Below are 20,992 nucleotides of genomic sequence, written 5' to 3'. Positions count from 1 at the left end.
CAGCCAATCAGTGCAGTGTTTCTAGAGCTCCTCTAAAGGCTCGTTCAGATCCACTTAGTGCTGACGTCACTAAGCTGCTTACTGCAACAGGTGAATGGAGTCACAAGCTGAGCAACATTTGTTTACATTGATGTTGGGCTATATGATAGTGCAGGCAGTGTCATGACGGATTACTAAGCGGACAGATTTTTTTTCCTTTTTTTTTTTCCTTTTTCATAGTCTGGAAGTTAAGGCTGGAATTTGTGAGCCGCCATGGAGTGCATCGGAAAGGTAATGGCTGTGTTTTCAATTGAGATGAGTTTGAAAGTGATTGGTTGTGACAAATAAAAGGAAGGAATAGTCTGCTGAAAATAGTGGATGTGATAACAGCACCTGCTACACACACACATACAGACACATGCACACGCACGCACACACACACACACACACGCTGTCACCTTTGGCCAGCATTCAGCACCATGGACAGCACCCATTAGTGTATTTGACTGTGTCCCAGGTCTGCAGTATAATATTATAATAATGGAATACATTCTAATTATAGCAATACCTCATAAAGTATAATGTGCTCTTAGTCTTAGTGACCACAGAGTATCACTAAGACTAAGAGTATCTGCAGTATTTCCTTACGTAAAATTACTAATCAATTACTCCTTATAAGTCAATCTGCAATTATTATTTTTTCCCATTGTGGGAAATGAAACGTAGAGAAGCACATGTGCTATGTGAAAATGTGTTGTCTTGAACTGAGAACACTTCATTTTGTTTCTGTCCAGTGTGAACTCACCACCATGTTCAAGTTCAGTGTGATTCAGCGTGTGGTGTAGGTCTGGGAGTGTATCGACCATCACAGACATCTGTGTGTGGGTGTATTTGCCACAGGCACTTTGAACCTCTTGGGCCCTTCACTCTCAGTCAGCAACATGGCCCGTCTACTCAATCTGTGTGAGAGATGTATGAACTCAGACACAGGGTTAATGTAGGTGATTTTAAATAATTTTTTGTGGTTAATCATGAGCAGTGAAACAAGAGGCCCGTGGGCACAGACTAGTAAAAAGCCCACCAGGGAGAAGGGGCACATTGTTCACTGCAATTGTGTGATGATGTTTTACAGGTTTAACATATAAAGTGCTGCTGCAAAAAATTAAGAGGATAATTGATAAGTTTTTCAAACCTTCCTGTCAGAACATAACCACTCTGATACTGTTATCTATCCAAAAATCACCATTTTTACTCGGGACAGAGCCAGAGAGAGAGAGTAGAGCAATTTAAATTCCTTATTGTAAAAACATCCTTACTGATGCGGTACTGCAGATTGTTCTGACCAATATGTGTGTCTGCACAGTTTTTGTGCTTGGAATTTGTCGAGGAAATGTATAGCAGAATTAGCACAGCAATATAAAAACAAAGGAGCTCAGAGTAGAGGGTGTAACGGCTGAAGAACAGGTTTAACTGGAGATCTCAGGAGATGGACTGGTTGCTGTAGAACCTGGAGACAAGACCCACTTTAAATGGACATGAAATAGGACAGTCAGGTGGACGGACTCAAGGACGGACTTGGCGGGACTCCTCTGGAGAGCAGCCCAGATGCCGATCAGACAGGCAAAGTTGCTCAGGAGAATGGTTTGAAAGCTGAAGTAGAAATGGCTCTAATGGACAGCCCAAAGGCAAGGCAGACAGCTGGCATGGCGCTAAAGTTGGTCTCAGTCTGACCCCGGAGCCGGAGTCCCTCTGAGGACTGAGCAGTCACAGAATGACAGACTCGTCACAGGGCTGGGGAAGCTGAACCCTGGAGGGAAAAATGAGGGAGAGTTGTAAACCTGCAAGGTACCAGTGGACAGGTCAGTGAGCTGCTCATCAGTTTGGGGCACAACAGTGACAACTGACTTAGCCACACACACTTGTCAGTTGTGGTTTGGAGTTTTAATTATTTTTATTAATTTGTTGACACTGTTTTCATCAGTTTCTTGACTCACATGTCCCATGATAACAACAAACTTTCAGCCTCCAGCAGTGGAACCCCGACGCCGTTTGTCTCCTTGTCCTGAGTCCACTTAAGCAGTCGTCCATTTCATTTTCTGTCTGTCGTAACAACAGGTGACACCCCACCTGATGATGGCTGTGGGGACAGCTGTGATTGGCTCTCTTCAGTTTGGCTACAACACTGGTGTCATCAACGCTCCGCAAAGTGTGAGTATTCTGTTGTGTGAGCAAGAAAAGAAAGAAATGCTCTTCTGTAAAATATTACCACAGATGTGTAAAGATATTTGCAATTTGTCTTCTGCTGTAGCTGTCGTTGTATCTGTTGTATTTTTGTTTCAGTGACAGTGATTTACTTCTGTTCGGTAGACAGTACAGGTGTCTACTGCCAGCACTTTGCTCTATATTGTTACAGTTTAGTCTACTCTCAGTTTCATGTAGTGAACAGATTTTATACATCTATATAGATTTTAATAAAAAAATACATTTTGCCTCAGTGCACCTCGACAAAAACACTCACATCTTGTTAAATGTGATCCATTTGTAAAATGTTTTCCATCGGTACGTATGAGTTCGTACACATCAGTACATCCATGCATCAGGCACGTGGCGGTCCATCACAATATAATTTCAGTTCAAAAATGAGCTGTCACTGTTCTGCTTTATCAGAACAAAGAGCGGGAAATGTGAGGTAAATGAACAACTTAATAAACACTTATGTTACTGGAAGGTAAAGCTAGATCCACATCTCTCTAAATTTAAACAGGGACATTATTGGCAAAGTCACAACAGCTGTTTGTGGCCCCACATCCTCCACTGACCCAATCTGAATGTTTCTCAAGAGGCAAAATCTGCAGGAACAAAAAGGACAAATAAAGGCTACCAGGGATCCTTTCAGTGCTTCTCATAACTGGGATTTAGTGGGTAGACAGTCAATGGCCTTTCAGTGGTTGAATGAATGAAACTTGTGAAATGTGTGAAAAGTGCAAAATAGTGCACCATCTATAGATATCACTATAAATATCAATATTTTTTAGGCAAGCCAAGTGCACAAAGGAAAACGTACCTTGCTCCAATTACTGCTGACACATTCATTACCCACACATGATGCCCATTATTATAAAGGGGGCGAGTAAAAGAAGTGAGAGGAGATCTCTTTCCCTGGGATGAAGGTTTGTGCCTGCTAACTTAAATCTCTGCGACAAGCTTCTGAGCCTGTCAGTTTTGTTTGACGGTGGCCTGACAGAAATGTGAAATGACAGGGTAGCAGGTTAATGACATAATACAGCAGTTTATTGGAGGCATTAAGTTTTAAGCTGCTCAGGGCTACAAGTTGGTAGCCGTCGTAGCTGCAGAAATGCATGTGATGACCCAGTATGAGGAAATCTTTCTTTCTTTGATCCCTAACACATGGCCACTACAAAACCGAATAACCTAATGTATTATTGCCTTCAGTCTAGTTTGCACCAGGCTGCCAGGTGCATTGACTTGGAACAATTGTCTGAAACTATTCATTAGTACTAAGATAAGAATAAAGGCAGGCTTGTTCCCAGAAACCTGACTCCCACTGTCAAAACAGATTTGTCAGCTAATAAGACAGGAGAAGACTTGGTCTGGTTCTTCAGTAAAAGGATTTTGTCCATTCTTGGGGTCTTTTTTACACACAGCATGTAACAATCTACACCTGGACATCACGTTGCATTATTATGCAGTTGTTTCAAAGTAATATTTTATTCCCTATTCTCTGAAATGAATCTCTCTTGTGTTCATTTGTTTCTTTATTTCTTTGTGTGTGTATATATAATGTGTGTTTGTGTGTGCATGCCACACAAGTCACCCATTACCTACCTGCATAATCAGTCCCTGGTGTATTTCACTAATATCGCATTATTGACTCGTTTTACACACAGTACAGTCTCCCTCTGTGTTTGTGTTGTGTTCAGTTAACATTAAAAATAGTGTGGTTGGTCATACTGAAGGGCAAATCACAGGACAACCAAAGTCTATATGAGTTGTAATGTCTATACAGAAACATTCTTAGTCTGTCATTGTTAATCTCATAAACAGAACGTGCCGAATGTCGTTTTGTGCTCCAGATCATCGAGAGGTTCTACAACGAGACATGGAGCGACAGGTATTCAGAGCCCATCCCTCAGGGCACTCTAACAGCTCTATGGTCGCTCTCCGTGGCCATCTTCTCCGTGGGAGGAATGTTCGGCTCCTTCTCCGTCGGCCTCTTCGTCAACCGCTTCGGCAGGTGCGACTCCTCTCATGACCTTCAGCAGCATTTTTTGAACAACACATTTTAGGCTGTTAACGGTACCACTTCCTGCACGTGATCTCTAAAGGAAGAACTCCATGCTCATGGCCAACGTGCTCGCCTTCATCTCTGCTGCATTCATGGGCTTCTCCAAGCTGGCCGTTTCCTTTGAGATGCTCATCGTCGGACGTTTCGTTGTCGGCCTCTACTCTGGACTCTCCACCGGCTTTGTGCCCATGTATGTGGAGGAAATCTCACCCACCTCTCTGCGCGGAGCATTAGGAACGCTGCACCAGCTTGGTGTAGTCATTGGTATTCTCATGGCACAGGTGACAATCTTTGAACCTTGAATGCCCCCTTCCTGCCCCATCTTCAGACATTATACAGACATTAAATATCCACAGTGTATGACAGTATAAGCTGAAGCTTCACAGTTGATTCTACTGAGTACTCAGTAAAACCGATGATCCCATATTTTAGGGCTGCTCGTTTACTACACGTAAAATTTATTCAAGTTCCATTGCTGTTTGCTTAATGCGCAGGAGCGATAAAGGCTGATAAAAATGTTGAGCTACATCAGCGAGGCTCGATGCCTGATTCACCTGAAGCCTCTGCTTCGATGGTGTTTCGGCCTGTGCTTGCAGTAGTTGCCAAAGACGTTGATACCCTGGAAACTTTGGGTCGTTGGCATGCGCACACTAATCCAGTCATAATGTTATTAAGGTTTTAATGTGCTAATTCAAAGCCACAACTCTGCCCTTACGTTATTGGGATAGTGAGTCCTGTAAAGACATTAGTCTAGTTTCTGTCCTGTTCTGGAACAAAGGCAGGAGTCAAGCTGATTAATTTAAATCGGCAGGACGTGTAATACTTTATTTTTAATAACATATGATATATTTATAATGTATGAAATTATATCTAATTACATACTGCTTCAGACATGTTTCATATTTTGTTTCTATGAAATTATTTACATTCTAATTCTGTTCTTTAGGCCACAAACATGCCCAGAGCTTGAATGGGATTGAACGACACATCTTAGCCAGAGTACAGTTTCATTCAGGTTATTGTTTATATTCTATAGATTATTTGTCATCTAAATAACACATGGCTACACAACATGTTTATAAGGATGCATTTGGCTGTGTTGAACATGTTAAAATGCATATTATGCACGTAAGTTTAATAAAGGTAGCAGGATTTAGATGGAACATGTTGCACTTTCTAAGAGAGAATTATTGAGAAAAAAAATACAACAAAGAAATTATTACAGCCTAACAGTGAATTATAATAATAGTATTAAAAAGTCTGTCAGAAACGATTGCAGAGGAGTTTGACCTTTAAAGAATATAACACTCCATGTATTTGTTCTCTACGTGTTTATAGATTTTTGGGATTGAATCCATCATGGGGAATGCCTCTCTGTGGCCTCTCCTGTTGAGCTTTACCGTGCTCCCAGCTGTTCTGCAGTGTATCCTGCTGCCTCTCTGTCCAGAGAGCCCCCGATACCTCCTTATCAACTGCAATGAGGAGAGCAAAGCACACAGTGGTGAGATACGCACACATGAGGTGCCAGGAGAACCAGGCAAAATGGCACACCTATCATTACAAAGACACAGGTTAACAGGAGCATGGCAGATAAAAGATGCAGGTAGCCAGACAGATACAGGTACAGGTACATGACATAAAGACCAAATGCAACGATGATTCATTGTGTATCTGTAGTAAACTGAAGTGACACCCGTGGCTGCTAGAAAGGTCGCTAGCTCAATAACCGGTTGCTCAAACATATCCTTCTAAGTGCAGGTCTAATAATCACCGTCCAAACTTGGACCTCTGTCTTCCAGTGTTGATGAAGCTGCGTGGCACCGATGACGTGAGTGAGGACATGCAGGAGATGAAGGAGGAGAGCCAGAAGATGATGAGGGAGAAGAAGGTGACCATCCCCGAGCTGTTCCGCTCCTCCATGTACCGCCAGCCCATCTTTGTTGCCATCATGCTGCAGCTGTCTCAGCAGCTGTCTGGTATCAACGCTGTGAGTCAAACGAGCAAAGGTTCAGCTCTAGTGTGCAAAAGGATTTACTCATTATTATGTATTAAATCATGCTACCCGAGGTGCACAAAAAGGCAAACGAATGACAAAAAGTTCCAGTAACGCTGTTTGAATTTATGAACTCATTTCCAAACTAATTATTAACTTGTGGTTCTAATGTAGTATTGCCACTCAAGTCTTTCATGTTGAGAGAAACACCAGTATAAAAGTAAAGCAATTGCTCCCTCTGTATGCTGTCCTCTGCAGGTGTTTTACTACTCCACCGGGATCTTTGAGCGAGCTGGTGTGTCCCAACCCGTCTACGCAACCATTGGTGCAGGAGTTGTCAACACTGCTTTCACAGTAGTGTCTGTAAGTCACAAAGTAGCTATTTAAAAAGCCTCCGGGGTATTTTGAGATACTAACCTGTAACCATTTGTAAGGTTTATAAAGTAGTGGCATGAAAAAGATAAGATTTTTCTACTTCGTTCAGTCACACTGTTGGGTTAGCTGACAGTGGCTCACTGTTGTAGACTGAATGTAGTCTAGTCAGCAAACAGTCCTGGAGTATTGATGTACCTTTGGATGATGTTTGCTTTCAAAATGCACGTGCTGCAATGAAGTCCGAATGGGTTTGGGAAGGCTTGCGCTAAGATGCTTTTGTCAAATATACATTTTTTTTTTTGATCGATTGCTGGGGCAGGAACATATCTGATTTCTGTGAGAGGGCAATTATCATGTTGCTGTTTTCAAAGAGGAAAAAAGGGACATTTCAAAATGAGTAATGAAATTTAAATAGGGGGTTATGTGAGGATAATGCACTTATTGTCAAACTGCAGCAATGTCACAGTGTCAATGTCAGTTAGGCCTTCCACTGCCTACCAAAATTATTGGGTAGTCACTGGGTCTGAAGTGACTCCATTGGAAATTGATGACCTGAAAACATCTACTAAGCCACTTAAATCGTTTGGCTGGGCTTTATGTGGGGATGGACAGAAGAGTCTCACTATAACCACAACAGCAACGATTGCGTTGCATTGCAATTACAGACACACGCCATTCATGAGAAATTTGACAGGAGCTTCCTTTAATAAAGTTGTTATAAATTGTAATAGAAGATTAGAAACATTTATGAAGCGTTTTGTAATGCCTCATAAATGCATTGTGATATGAGGGTGCTCACAATGTGTAATTGTGTAACACTTCTCTGCAGTTGTTTGTGGTGGAGCGAGCGGGCAGGAGACCCCTTCACCTAATTGGTTTGATGGGAATGGCAATTTCAGCTATTTTCCTGACTGTTGCCATGGCGCTGTCGGTAAGCCTTTGCGTTTTCCAAATTCATCTGTTTTTGTTTTGTTTTTTTAAAGCTTTTTTTATTATTAAATAATGTAATGGTCTGTGGCGTTTTCTGCGTTCTCAGGAGCAGTTCAGTTGGATGTCCTACATCAGCATTGTGGCCGTCTTCAGTTTTGTAGCGTTTTTTGAAATTGGCCCTGGCCCCATCCCATGGTTCATAGTGGCCGAGCTCTTCAGCCAGGGGCCCCGACCTGCTGCCATTGCAGTTGCTGGTTTCTCCAACTGGTCCGCCAATTTCTTAGTGGGCATGTGCTTCCAGTATGTTGAGGTAAGACAGCTTTCATTCAAAAGTATCTTTCACACATTGCATCCCCTGTTTCTGGTTGCATACTCATCAATACAAATGATTCATCACTGAGGACAACGGCAACTAGTGGCATTATGATTTTATCTACAGTCCAGAAGTCCCATACTGTTGACTGCTGCCCTGCATATATACTTCATATGAACTAAGCTTTTGCCTTTGATGCAGCTCCTCTGTGGACCCTATGTCTTCATCATCTTCACCATCCTGCTGCTCGGCTTCTTCGTCTTCACCTACTTCAAGGTCCCGGAAACCAAGGGTCGCACCTTTGACGAGATTGCGGCGAGTTTCCGCCAGCCAGCTGGTCACGGTGCTGGGAAGTACTCGGCCGCCGAAGAGTTCAACACCCTCAGGGGGGATGACCCGGACCTTTAAAGCCATCACCATGCTCACACACACTCTAGTTCCTACACGTTACACGTGGGATACACTTGTAAAACACTATTCTCATCAAGTATTCCATCAACTAATGTTAGGGTCAGTACCACAGACTGTAAGAGGTTTAGTCTTTACGCAGACTGCAATATAAAGCAGAGTGACACGACAGAGGACATTGCTGTTCGTTACTGTGGACTCAGTCCGACCCCGTCCATGTAAATCAATCGTCCACACTCACTTTTCAAAGATCTGAAAATGCTTCATGGAAGTAAGTCCGTGTATGTAAGGATTTGAACAATTAGAATTCATAGACTAAAATCAAGTTTTAGAGGCATAGTTATGATTTAATATTTATATAGGCATAATAAGAAAAAAAGATCTTTTAAAAAAAAAAAAAAGTGCTGCAGGGTATTCCAATTCCAGGTTCAATTGGTGGTGGCACTGTGTGAGCTTTCTTTATACGACCCTGCTGTGTGGTGAAGAGGAGACTAACCTCCCTCACAGCGATACATGAAGCAGAAATGCCACATTCAACACACATTCATCTTTTGCCAATTTATATAAATTGTGCCACATTTGACGAAAACTTGATGTTTTGACTTTTCCAGATTTGTATTTTTTGACACACCACCACGCTCAGACTGAATGATGCAAGGTTCATTTTCACCACCCTCACAGTTTGCACATGCTGAGTGTATCTTTACAGTATTTATGTGGCGGAGCAAATCTCCCAACCTTTACTGGGACTCCACATTAAAACAGTTTCATATCACATTGGCATACAATCACCTTCAACTTACATGGTTTGTTTTCCTTTACCTAAACAAACAGCCGGAATGAATAAATACTTGGTTAAGTTATGAATTGATTTACTTTGTGAATGTGTAATTTACTGTTTTTTATAGATGGGTTATATAGTCACTGAACTAGAGTAACCACATATATTTAGCCAATATGTGTATGAACTTTTGAATTGAATGACAATTGATCCAAATGAAGTCAGCGTCCCTCCTAGTATTTTCACAATTACATTTCTATATTTATTGCATTCTTATGTGAATATTTACATAGGGTCCATTCATTCATTCATTCACTCACTCATTCATTCATGTCTCCACAATATGGATATATTATTTTGTTTTTATGGAATGAATGGACTATGTTGTATTTGTACTTCAAGACATTGTTGTGTCCTACAAATGTGCTGTAAAATGTGTTAGAAAATAAATAATATAACAAGCCCAGGATCCATTTGAGTATTTCTAACACATGTTAGTGTGTAGACTGATGATGAGACAACTTTCTTTCTTTCTTTCTTTCTTTTTTTTTTTTTTTTTTTTGCCTCTTTAGATTATCGCACCTACTAGAGTCAAAGTTCAAAGTTTTCTTTAATGATTTTCTCCAAACCATCCAAACTCCTTTCAGATGGAATGAAAGTCTACTTTGGAGGATCTACAACATGAGAAATATATTTTTTTTCCTACTATACATTCCACCTGAGTTATTTCATAAATGTGATGTAATTAAACTGCTTGATTGTACAGGAGGACCAATATAATTTTACCAGAGAATAAGTTCAGCCAAAATTTAAAATGGAAATGAATATTAGTTGTAACGGTCACTTTACTGCAGTGGAAGGAACCTTGTATTTGGACACTTGGACTGGCCGGATGTAAATTGGTTTGGTTTGGTTTGTATGAATGAATGAGATGAACATTTGTAATTACGCATTTTTTTTGCAAGGCACTGAATCTAAAGAGGAAAGCTCTTTATGTCTAAGATCTTAAAAGCAACTTGTATATATGTATTTATGTATGTATGTGTATATGGTATATTAAAAACCTCTTAATTAATTTATTGGTCAACTGATGTTGCTAACTACAAAATTCCCTTGTTACTAAAATGTTTCTAAAAGGAAGAATAAAAAACATAAATGACAGTATTTAATTATGTGTAGACTGAATGTCCTCTGGTATGATAACTTATTTATTGTATTATGTATTGTATGTATTATGTTAACTTGTTACTATTACTTAAAACAATGACATGGATTGCATTGCAGTGTTACAATTTATGTTGCTGTTTCCTTGACAATTTTTTTGTTTGTTTTTTTTGCTCCTTCGTACTTTATACTTCACTGCTGTAGCTATTAGACACATCAAAAATACATTGAATTATACTACAGTCTATGCATCAAGATCCTTCTTGTCATCAATCATTAACAACTTACAAGGGGGGAAAAACTGTAGTATATTAAATAAATACTGCATTAATAATAAGTGAAAGAAAATACCCACAGTGTTACACCAAGTTGATCCTGCTAAGGAGGTCTTGGAGAGATTTAAGTCAAATAAAGACTATTCTTGTAGAGAAGGAGACAATATTTCACTTGTTTTATCATTGTCAACATTTAAAACAATTTTGGAATAATATGGAAGGTTTTAAATGGGTAATGCTGTACATCTTACTGTGTTTGATGTGATGCTACATTTTACTTTCAGTTAGATGGACAATAACATCATACAACTCCTAATTATCCTCGGAAAATTTTCATATATACAAGTCAACAGCGCTACAAAAACTCTCAAGCTGTTAATTTTATTTGATTATTAAAAGGACTGGCAATGATCCTTACCACCCCCTGGTCTGTTCAGTATTCAATGATATTATGCTGTTTGTTAAACCTCATGTTTCAGTAATCATTGGGGGGGAGTTAGGGTTAATTACTGCTGTACTTCCTGGTGTCTCGTGGCCATTGAAAGTTTTGAGCTTTGCGTCGTGAGCGCAGCTGGACGTGCGCAGCTCCGACCAGGCGGTGGCGCTAGCGAGCAGGTCCTGACTGACTTGAGTCAGGCTCACATGACATGACAGGCTCGGGTGTCGCTTCCTGATGTTTGTCTTTGTCTTGTGATACCACACATTCGGACGCAGCTGTTGTTGTGGTCCAGACGGACATGGCTGACGCGGAGAAAGCCCCCCTTCTGTCCGGTGGCGGGGCTGTCGATGGAGTCGCCTCGGAGGCGGACGGGAGTCCAGGTCTGTAATCGTGTTAAGTTACAAAAAAAAAAAAAAAAAAAGAAAGTTACACGAAGGTCGTCTGACACGAGTGGGCTGTTGTTATGTACAGACGTGCCATAACAAATCTGCAAAGTTTTGTTGAACCGAGGAAAGTTGTGCTTCTTTGACGTGTACGTAGGTTATTATAAGCGTTTTGTACCGAACATTACTTAAGTCGTTTATGCTAACGCGTCAAAAAAAACAAAAAAAAAAACTACACCGTAAAATAACTGCGCATTTAAGTCGTGTAGCTTCTAGATATAATGTGAAGGTATCTACTGTAAATCTACAGAGTTGGGGCTTACCCTGGTTCTGAGAAAGTTTTCGCTAAATAAAATACACCGTTATTGTTTTCTATTCAACAAGAACAACAACAGTGATGCAACAAATGCTAAGATAGTAAAACATACGGCACAAGCCGAGTTTGACGGACTGTGACAAAAAAACTCCTTTTTGACAAGATATAAGCGGTTTCGTCCGAGTGATACTGCGACACAGTTTTTGTAGCATTTCTTTCATGCAAAACGCGGCGCTTGTCGCAGAAAAGGAAGGCTGCTGATTCAACGTCACTCACCGCTTTTAAACCCTGACTCTGTCCGCTGATCCTGCAGTTCCTCATTCCTCTGAACATCAGCTGACTGAGTCGAGACCTCCTTGTTTATACCAGTCATCCGCTGATCACAGTCTTTTTTTATGATGGATGAATTGTGTTGAAGCTTTACGGATCATACCAGGACCTGCATTCAGAAATAATTATAATTAAAAATAATAATAATTCGCATTTGGAGCACAGTCCGATCAAGCTGTGCATGTGAAGGCACTGACTGACTGTCACAGTAGCACCCTTTTGTGACACCCATGAACCGAACCCACATTTGGAGCATTAGCATGGAGTATATCCACTGTTGATGTATGTTTTCCAAGCAAATGTTTGTTTTTGGCGTGTTTGTGATTTCATACATTTGTTGATCCGAGGCCATTGTTTTTCCTTTCTGGGTTCCTCTTTTTCACTTTGACTCATGGAGTGAATTTCATATTGACGTGCAGCAGGAAAAGCCCAGACGCTTACTCAAACCAAGAAATTTTAATGTCTGACGGGGTTAAGGTTTGGTTTAGGGTGGCGTATGTCAGCTTTATAACATTTTAACGTTTCCAACAATTGTTGTACACTTGATGGCAAGCACAGAGATTTACCTAAATCTCAATCCGTGGTAAGCACTTTAATATTCGGGGTAGCTTGCCAACACATGTGTGCTGCTTCCAAGGTCAGCTGACTTTGGGTTAAGTTTGCTTCACAGTAATTAGAATTTGTTGAAGGTAAGCGCATAAACAAACACACAGCAAGATCGCTAATTAAAACAACTGTGTCATAAAAAGTTTAATGTGTTTTTTTTTGCTTTGGCTACTGAGTCACACCAGTTCACTAAAAGTTACGTTTGCTCTTGGTTTAGCATTTTCATATCAAACTTAATCATATTTATTTTAGTAATGCAGAAAATTGTGGGAAACCAGGCATAGCAGAGAAGTCAGAGTGCAACATTTAATAAAAAAATAGCTGAAGAATGAACAAAGAAGACGAAAACAAATATAACGAAATGTAAAGAAGGAAAATCTGAAGTTTAGCAGGCGTGTGCATTAATGAATATGTGCTTTTATCTAGTGGTGTGCATTTGTACATTTATTATTATTAGAGTTTTTATTTAACACAGAGGCAGGACACAAGTTTAAAATAAAGCCAAGGACAACAGTGTCGAGAACCGTCACGTAATTTTCAGGCTTTGTCGCTTGAGTTGATTTTTCATGTTTTTCGTGACCTCGTAATGAGACATTTCAACAGCTCGATTGTCATGACAACCGTTCATCGCACTCGCTGAACAGTTTGAACCGAGCGCTGGTTGAGTTGTGTTTGGTTTGCAGAGGTGGAATAGGCGTCATGACCCTGGTTTTTCCACTGTGTCCTGTACCGTTGGCACTAGTCAGACCCATGTCACCAGCTTTACAGCTGATTCATGGTGATTGGGATTAACTGTTGGTCCCGTTACCTCGACTCCAGGACTGTACTCCAGACTCCAGTCAGAATCTCATGCACGCTGCCTCATTAATTGCAGCTTAGTCTTTGAGTTGGAGTTAACTCCTACATCCCGTAAGAGGTGTTTATCGGAATAGAAATTCTCGGGTCAACTGGGGGTCATTTCACCGTGTGGTTATTAGTTTTCAGTACTCGTGCCTTGCGCCTGCTGCCTTCTCCGTGCCTTTCATAGAAAATGTGGAATTATAAAATACAAATAAAATACTGAAGACATACAGGATTTATTACTTATTAAGTCATGGATTCACACATCCATTCTGTTGATCTCTCACTGAAGAACAGAGAGGATTAATTAGTGGACGAGGAGCTGATGGAAAGAAAGTTGTTTTCGCAAACTCACCTGTTAAAAAGCAACAGAACATGACATACACCAGCCGTCCGTAACCTCTCTTTCCTGCCTCAGTATTTCATGCTCATGTACGGTATATTAGCTGCATACGACGGCGGAGAAGTTTGCTGCACAAATGTTGTTTCTAACGTATAATACATATGAAAACCCTCTATCCATTGTTGACAAGCAAGATATTTTATCTGAAGAGAAATTTGATTGTGCTCTGACATATAGACAAAGAAAATAAAGCAGCTCCGTCTTTCTCACCATGTTCCCCACCCACCCCCTCGTGCTTAATATTCCCACCTTCAACCGAGTGTTCACCGGTCTATGTTTCTGTCTCTTCCTCTTTTCAGAAGCTGCCTCAGCTCCTCCATTTCAGGACCTGCCTCCCCCTTACTCCCCGGTGGCAGCAGATGCTTCATCATGGGTGAAGTGTGGCGTGTGCCATTCCCACATCAATGTGAACCCTCAGAGCTACCAGCACCTTGTGAAGTGTCCAGCATGCAACGAGGCAACGGTGGGTACCGGCCATTCACGACCAACTTCCTGCAGGAATTTCTTAAAATATTAAACATATTGGCACAAATGTGTGGACAAAAAAAAAACTTTAGTCTAACCTTAGAGGCCTATGTTAAACTGTGAGTCCTGAATCATGAAAACTGTCAGAAAACATTGAGATAAACCCATATTTCTAGATCTGTAACTAAAGCCAACGTAAGACTTTGGTTGGGATCTAAGACATTTATCACACAGTGAAAAAAAAAAAAACTTGTAGACTTGATATGTCTACTAAGAAGATCTGCCAAAGAGAGTGGAAGAAGATTTCTTTGGATTGCGAGAGGAAGGCATCAAATTCCAGTGGGTAGTCCGTCAGCCTCATTTGACCTCCATGTTAAAATGCCCAACTTTACAGCACAAATAAACATATTACAGCCAAGTAAAAAGCATGGTTTGGTTTCTAATTACACCACTCAGCATAAGTTAAGATGATTTTTTTATGTGGTTCTCATTTTTATAGCTAAGCATAAATCATTGTGTGGTTGCTTTAAATGCCAGGTAGATGCTATCACAGGTTTCCACCTCAGCTCCACTCACGCTTTGTCTCTTGGGCCATTTTAAGTTAGATTCTCCTTCGTCTGCTCTGCACTGCTAAGAAGGCATATAAAATGCATGCTTCTCTTATCTTTGTCAGATAACAAGTTGCAGCTCTTGGCAGATTGCATTGGTCTTTATCAAAATGAACAAGCTGCATCTGAGTTTGTACATTCGCTCTATGTTAACAGATCGTCTGGTTCTTGTAGCTGGAATCCTGCAGTAGATCTGGAATGAGGTTTTAACCTAAATGTGCACAAAAAATAATTTATGGTCGTAGGATATTAGAAATACTTTATATTAATTTTTACCGGGTTTTAATGTTGGATTAGGGTTTCAAAAAGCCTATCTTAGATCAAACTGACTAATCGAATAAATGACAATATTTAAGATTGATTGCACGCTATTTTGTCTGTGCTAAAATCAATTAAAATAAATCTTGCTGTTTAATAAATGCTGAAAAGAAGTCAGTATTGACCAATAACCTCTGTCGCCTCACCACCGCTACACACACAGCCTCTCAAGAACCCTCCGGCAGGGAAGAAGTACGTACGCTGTCCCTGCAACTGTCTCCTGATCTGCAAGGCGACATCCCAGAGAGTAGCCTGCCCCCGTCCCAACTGGTGAGTTTAAATGTTTGTGTAAGTTGTGAGTTGAGAAAAGCTTTATTTGTGCATTTGAGTAAAGAATCTTTTTAATATATGAATCTATAAAGGAAGCGCTTTAAAGTCCTACTGTTGGAAAATGTTTAATCTGCAGAGGACCTATAGCAAGCAGTGCAGCCACAACGTCCGAGAGTAAAAGATTAATGTGACTGTTAATTAAAATCACACAGTGGAAAAGTACTATATGGAAACAATCTTTCACAAACAGAATGTACAGTAGCTGCATTTTCAAACTGTCTGCGGGTCCCTTCTGTGAAAAAGACAAATCATTTCCAGATTTTCTGTAGTGGCTGGCTCCATCTGCATCAGAGCAGATGTTCGCGTGGTGCAGGTGACTCCTGCATACACGTGGTGACGTATAAAAGGTCTGTAAGTGAAAACAGAGGAAGGAATGTGAAGGAAGAGTCATCATTTTAATGATCATCTGCTTTTTTAGCATTCCACTCAGAATTCAGGGACACTTGAAACGACCTCAACAGTCATGGCTGTCATCATCTCTCTCTCTCTCTCTCTCTCTCTCTCTCTCTCTTTCAGTAAGCGAATTATTGAGCTTGGCGTAATTGGCTTTGGAAGTGTTGCCAATGCTCCACTGCAACCCACTGGGTTCAGAGTGAACTGTGGACACTGCTCTCAAGTATTTGTGGTACGTACTCACCAATCTTGTTACCAGTGTCATAAAAGTAGCACTAGCCAGGTTTACATGGAGACTTTCTCATTCCAATTGAAGGTTTCAGGTCAACTCTTTACATGTGAGGTGATCTATTCCGATCTGATGTTGTGTGATGCACCACTACTTTTATCAGAACGTGTGACACAGAACGGAGCCTGACTTCATTCTGATTCACCGTTTACACGACGATCGGTTTGGGAAAAGGAATATTCTACCCCTGTGAAACCCAATGAAATTTCAATTAGTTTTGGCCTGTTTATTCTGACTGAGGTTTTTATATGGAGCTTCTAAACAATGTGAACCCAGCTAGTGTGTGTTGAACAAGATCAACAGTCACAACACAATGCACCATTTCATTTTCAAGATGGCAAGAAGTTCTTTTACAGTAGCTTTTAAGAAAGAAGTTGTCAATATAAAACATTTTTATACCTCACTTGGAGCTTTTTAGTGTTTTATACACTAAAAAGTAGGGATGTCCGATATTGACTTTTTGCCGATATCCGATGGCCAATATCGTCCAAATTCTTAATTTTCGATTCCGATATCAGCCGATATGGTATACCCATATATGCAGGTGTTTCTTTTTTTCTCGACCAGACTAAGTGTTAGTGAGAAAGCAACCTGTTAGCCACACTAGCTACACTTTGGTTAAGCAATATTGTGAATTTTTTTTATCGCGATTATACAACAATTACCGACAAAATAAAGCGTATACTTAAATATATAATTTATATATATATATATGTTCAAGTTGATGGACATTTGCTCTCAACATTTAAAGTTTTTTGCGAGTGTGCTTCCCGTTTCCATGGAAATAAATGGGGCCTGACTAATACCTGGAAAACAATCAGCCACAGCAGTAGACTTCTATGTGTAATGGAACACAGTTTACTCCAGCAAGTAGCCGGAGCCTAAGTAATGACCTAGAAACGGAGAAACTTTCTAGTACTTTTTGGTAAGTTTCTAGTAAGTTTATGGAGATCGTAGATTTGCCCAAACCGAATAAATAGCGCACATAAAAACACTAAACTGCTTTGTTAGTTTAGTGTTTATATGACAGACTGGCCTCCTAATTTTGCGGCGTATCATGGACTCACCGCAACAGCTGATGATCCAAACATTTCCAGTAACTCCACAGAGTTGTAAAGTCCAAAAGTCAAAATGCATTGATTTTATTTCTAGTACCGTCAAGGTTTATGGAGATCGTGGAGTTGCCAAAACTGAATAAATAGCGCACATATATAAACACTAAACTGCTTTGTTAGTTTAGTCTTGTAGTGACTAATATGTCTGCTGAAAAAATATATTTTTCCATAGACAGACTGGCCTCCTAGTTTCACATTTATTTTGAAGCCTGCACCGCATCATGGACTCACCGGAAACAGCTGACGATCCAAACATTTCCAGTAACTCCACAGAGTTGTAAAGTCAAAATGTATGAACAAAGGTCGATGGAATAAATTCCAACATAAGCATCGTGTTTTTATGTAACAGAATATTCTTCTTCAGTCCATATTAGTCCGCTATTAGTCTGTAAAAATATTTTCTCTGTGCTCACTGAACAGTTTGATCTCCGACGTGCTGCACACAAATGAGTTACACCTGCATTAACAAGGCGGTCTAACAGAATATTTGTTAAAGAAAACTGAAATTGTAAATTCAGATGTATTACTTTATTGAAGCTGAATTCCAGTGGACTTATTCGTATTTGTTTACATGTTATAGATTTTCAGGACGTGACAATGTAGAGATGGCGGAGTGATATTTTTAGTGATGAATCTGCCGTACTGTAATGCAGATTTGAGCACGTTCTAAATGTCTTATTGACTTATCAGATTGCTTGGCTGGAACTACTTGTTGTATAATGTTGTTTTGCCTCCGGGTGCAGTTTGATAAGGTCATCAATCGTGCGTCGGTAAATGTCTCAGGACCCCACAAGCAGCAGCAGCAGGAGCACGCAGCAGCACAACCCAGGCATTATGTTATCTGTTTTCATTATCAGTGTTAAAAGCGATAACGATATGAACAGATATTACAAAAATAGGATAATTTCGGCCGATATTATCAGACATCCCTACTAAAAAGTGTACAGTATATATATGAAAAATAGTGTTTTGTATGTGAATTAGACTAACACTTTTCCCCCTTTTTTTCTCAGTGGACTAACGTGGCAAATAGGTTCAGAGTGAGGTGTCCACACTGCCGAAAAGTGTAAGACCTCCGAGTGTATCTCTGGGAATCACCCTCACTCTTATTCCAAAATTCAGTTCATAGTACATTTAAAATACATTTCTATCAAATTCTATTCCTGAAAAATATAAAACTGTCTCTCTCCGTTTTGTTTTCAGCTCCTGTGTTGGACGCAGGTATCCATGGAGACGCTTTCTTTACTTTTTCATGCTCGGCTTGTTCTTTGCCGGCATCGTTGGAACGCTAGCGGTGAGGCAAAATATTCATTATGGACGAACCTTTCTATTTAACTGTATTTTGTATTGTGAATGCAAGCATTTAAACATCTCTCATCGACTCATCTCAACACAAAACTCCAAAGGCAAACATTTCCAGGGAAGCCACTGACTCTTAGAGCGTAGAGTTACACTTAAATATTGGACAGTGAGGAGGTCAAAGACGGGAGATTTCATGAAACTTGGCACAGATCTATGTTGATCAATAGATCAACATCCGTCTTACATTATTTTGCTTTCTATGCTTCAAGTTATTTCTTCCCAGCAAAACGTCTCAGAGCACATCTTTGAAAAGCAAGCATGTTAATGAAAAACATAAACTGTAAAATTGGTATGTGAGTATGTATTACATGGGTGAAAATGTGCATACAGTTCAGTAATGATGCCGATATCTCTCTGTCTCCAATATAGGGTTGCACCTGGCAGGATGCAAGAGAGAATGGGGCTATCTACATCACCTGGGTGGTGCTCATTGTCATGTGCATAGTTAGTCTTGGCTGGTCTGTTTACTGGGTCCGCATTAAAATTAGTGAGCCCATACAAAATTACACTTAGCGCTACAGAGAAGTCTGGTATAGACCATATGAGAGACAAACAATGCCCATGGTAAAAAGAAGTGTCTTGGTGTCATCCCTGTGAAAATGCGCCAGCAGATCTTTTAAATTCAGTGTGATGATCATTTGATTAGATTGGAATGAAAAAATAAATGCCTTTAAAGCTCAAAGCAGGGCAGAAAACACTTTTCCTGGCTGGTTTTAGCTTCAACTTTAACCTTTATGGACATGTAGTAGTTTATTAGTATGGTGGATTAGGGATTATGTAAGATGTGCACTTAAACCCCTTTTTCAATAAATGGCTATTAAGGGAATCATTTTAAGGGGGATTTTTAATATTAATGAAGTGTAGATATAACATTAAAGAATCCATGATTCTGCTACTCCTAATTTTGCACATGTCGTTTTTTTTTTTTTTTTTTTTACTATAATACTGTACATTTGATTTAATTTGGGGTTTGGTTCTTGAACATGCAATTTTCTAAACTATCTAAAAGATCCTAGTTTTTATTTTTAATATGTTTCATTCTTATGTCTTAACAATAGTATGTAAATTTCTTTATTTGCTACATTGTGTTTTTGTCAATTACATACATGATCTTGTTTTGTATAATGAATAATTGAACCTTGTATTGAACACAAATGAATAAAAACTACTTTAAGAGTATCTGTTGCCCTGAAGTCTTCTCTAAATATCTACAGCCTGATGTAGCTAGCCTGCTGGTCGGTGGACTGACACTAAATGTGTTTTGCCTGGGATCTCGGCACAAGGGATCATAACATCTACTCACGGCTGAAGATGTGGCTGGGGCTGCCAAGAAGCTGTATGGAAATGGAGCCATGTCAATGCCCATGACTTACTGAATTGAGACCCTGTGATGAGAGATTAAATTAAAATAAAAAATAAACAGTGTAATCAAAAACATTACAGAATTAGCATTATACACAAAAGTAGCTGGGAAAACATTACATGCCACATGGAAAAAGGCTACTTTTGCCCAAATTTTTCAAACTTTTTTGAAAAATTTGGAAGGAAGATGATATTATACTTTTCTTGTTTCATTTTAGCTATTTCCAGAAAATCTGGGCCAGATTCCATATTAAAAAACAAACCAAAAACAAACAAAAAAAAAACATTCTATAAATGCACTGTGATCTAGGATGACACTCCCTAGGTGGCATCGCTGTGCTAACTTTATTTGCCAAGGTCAAGTTGCATGCACAAACTTGACATTTGAGCGGGGCCTCCTCCTAAGTCTTTATCATTTTTTTTTTAACAACTTTATTTATGTCATTTTCAGTTATAGAAAAAAAAGCTTACACACACAAATAAACATAATCCCACACCAAACCCTCCCCTGCTCCCTCCCCACATACCCTCACTTGGGACCAAGAGTACAAGAAGTAGAGAGAGAGAGAGAAAAAAAAGGATCCAATGCTGCAAGTGTAACCTGTAAATGGGCTAATCAGACAAGCTGACAGGAGGAGATGCTTAAATAACATAGTTGATTACAGATTTAATTTCTGTACATACTCAATAAAGGGTGACCACGCTCTAATGGAAGTGTCACAAGAGTCCTTCAGTGTTTGTCTTGTTTTTCTAAATGGAGTAGAGACAAAACCTCCCGATTCCATCTCCTAAAGGGAGGGCATTTGTTAGATTTCCAGTCCGTTAAGATCACCCTGCGAGTTATAAGACTACAAAATGCTATTGGTCTTTTCTGTGTATTTGTGGTACTTATTTTCGGGGGTGTGACTC

At 39.8% G+C, this 20,992-nt stretch overlaps 2 protein-coding genes across 2 annotated transcripts; both read left to right on the top strand.

Moving 5' to 3' along the window:
- The first annotated feature begins 101 nt into the window (after positions 1 to 101).
- Positions 102 to 10,496, top strand: LOC125009147 (solute carrier family 2, facilitated glucose transporter member 1-like). The gene is made up of 10 exons (XM_047586835.1): positions 102 to 270; positions 2,095 to 2,187; positions 4,074 to 4,234; positions 4,326 to 4,566; positions 5,624 to 5,786; positions 6,085 to 6,272; positions 6,537 to 6,641; positions 7,483 to 7,584; positions 7,690 to 7,893; positions 8,098 to 10,496. Exons 1-10 carry the CDS (start codon positions 253 to 255, stop codon positions 8,302 to 8,304), a joined length of 1,482 nt encoding a protein of 493 aa, XP_047442791.1. The 5' UTR covers positions 102 to 252; the 3' UTR covers positions 8,305 to 10,496.
- A 302-nt stretch (positions 10,497 to 10,798) lies between these two features.
- Positions 10,799 to 19,900, top strand: LOC125009150 (type 1 phosphatidylinositol 4,5-bisphosphate 4-phosphatase-like). Its single transcript, XM_047586841.1, has 7 exons — positions 10,799 to 11,343; positions 14,141 to 14,304; positions 15,396 to 15,502; positions 16,079 to 16,187; positions 18,373 to 18,425; positions 18,563 to 18,653; positions 19,091 to 19,900. The coding sequence occupies exons 1-7, from the start codon at positions 11,262 to 11,264 to the stop codon at positions 19,232 to 19,234; spliced, it is 750 nt and encodes a 249-aa protein (XP_047442797.1). The 5' UTR covers positions 10,799 to 11,261; the 3' UTR covers positions 19,235 to 19,900.
- The last annotated feature ends 1,092 nt before the right edge of the window (positions 19,901 to 20,992 follow it).

This window comes from Mugil cephalus, chromosome 6 (genome assembly GCF_022458985.1).
Source record: "Mugil cephalus isolate CIBA_MC_2020 chromosome 6, CIBA_Mcephalus_1.1, whole genome shotgun sequence".
NCBI classification, from domain to species: domain Eukaryota; kingdom Metazoa; phylum Chordata; class Actinopteri; order Mugiliformes; family Mugilidae; genus Mugil; species Mugil cephalus.
The sequence above is the reverse complement of the archived record's forward strand: the minus strand, read 5'-3'. Positions and strand labels throughout refer to the sequence as shown.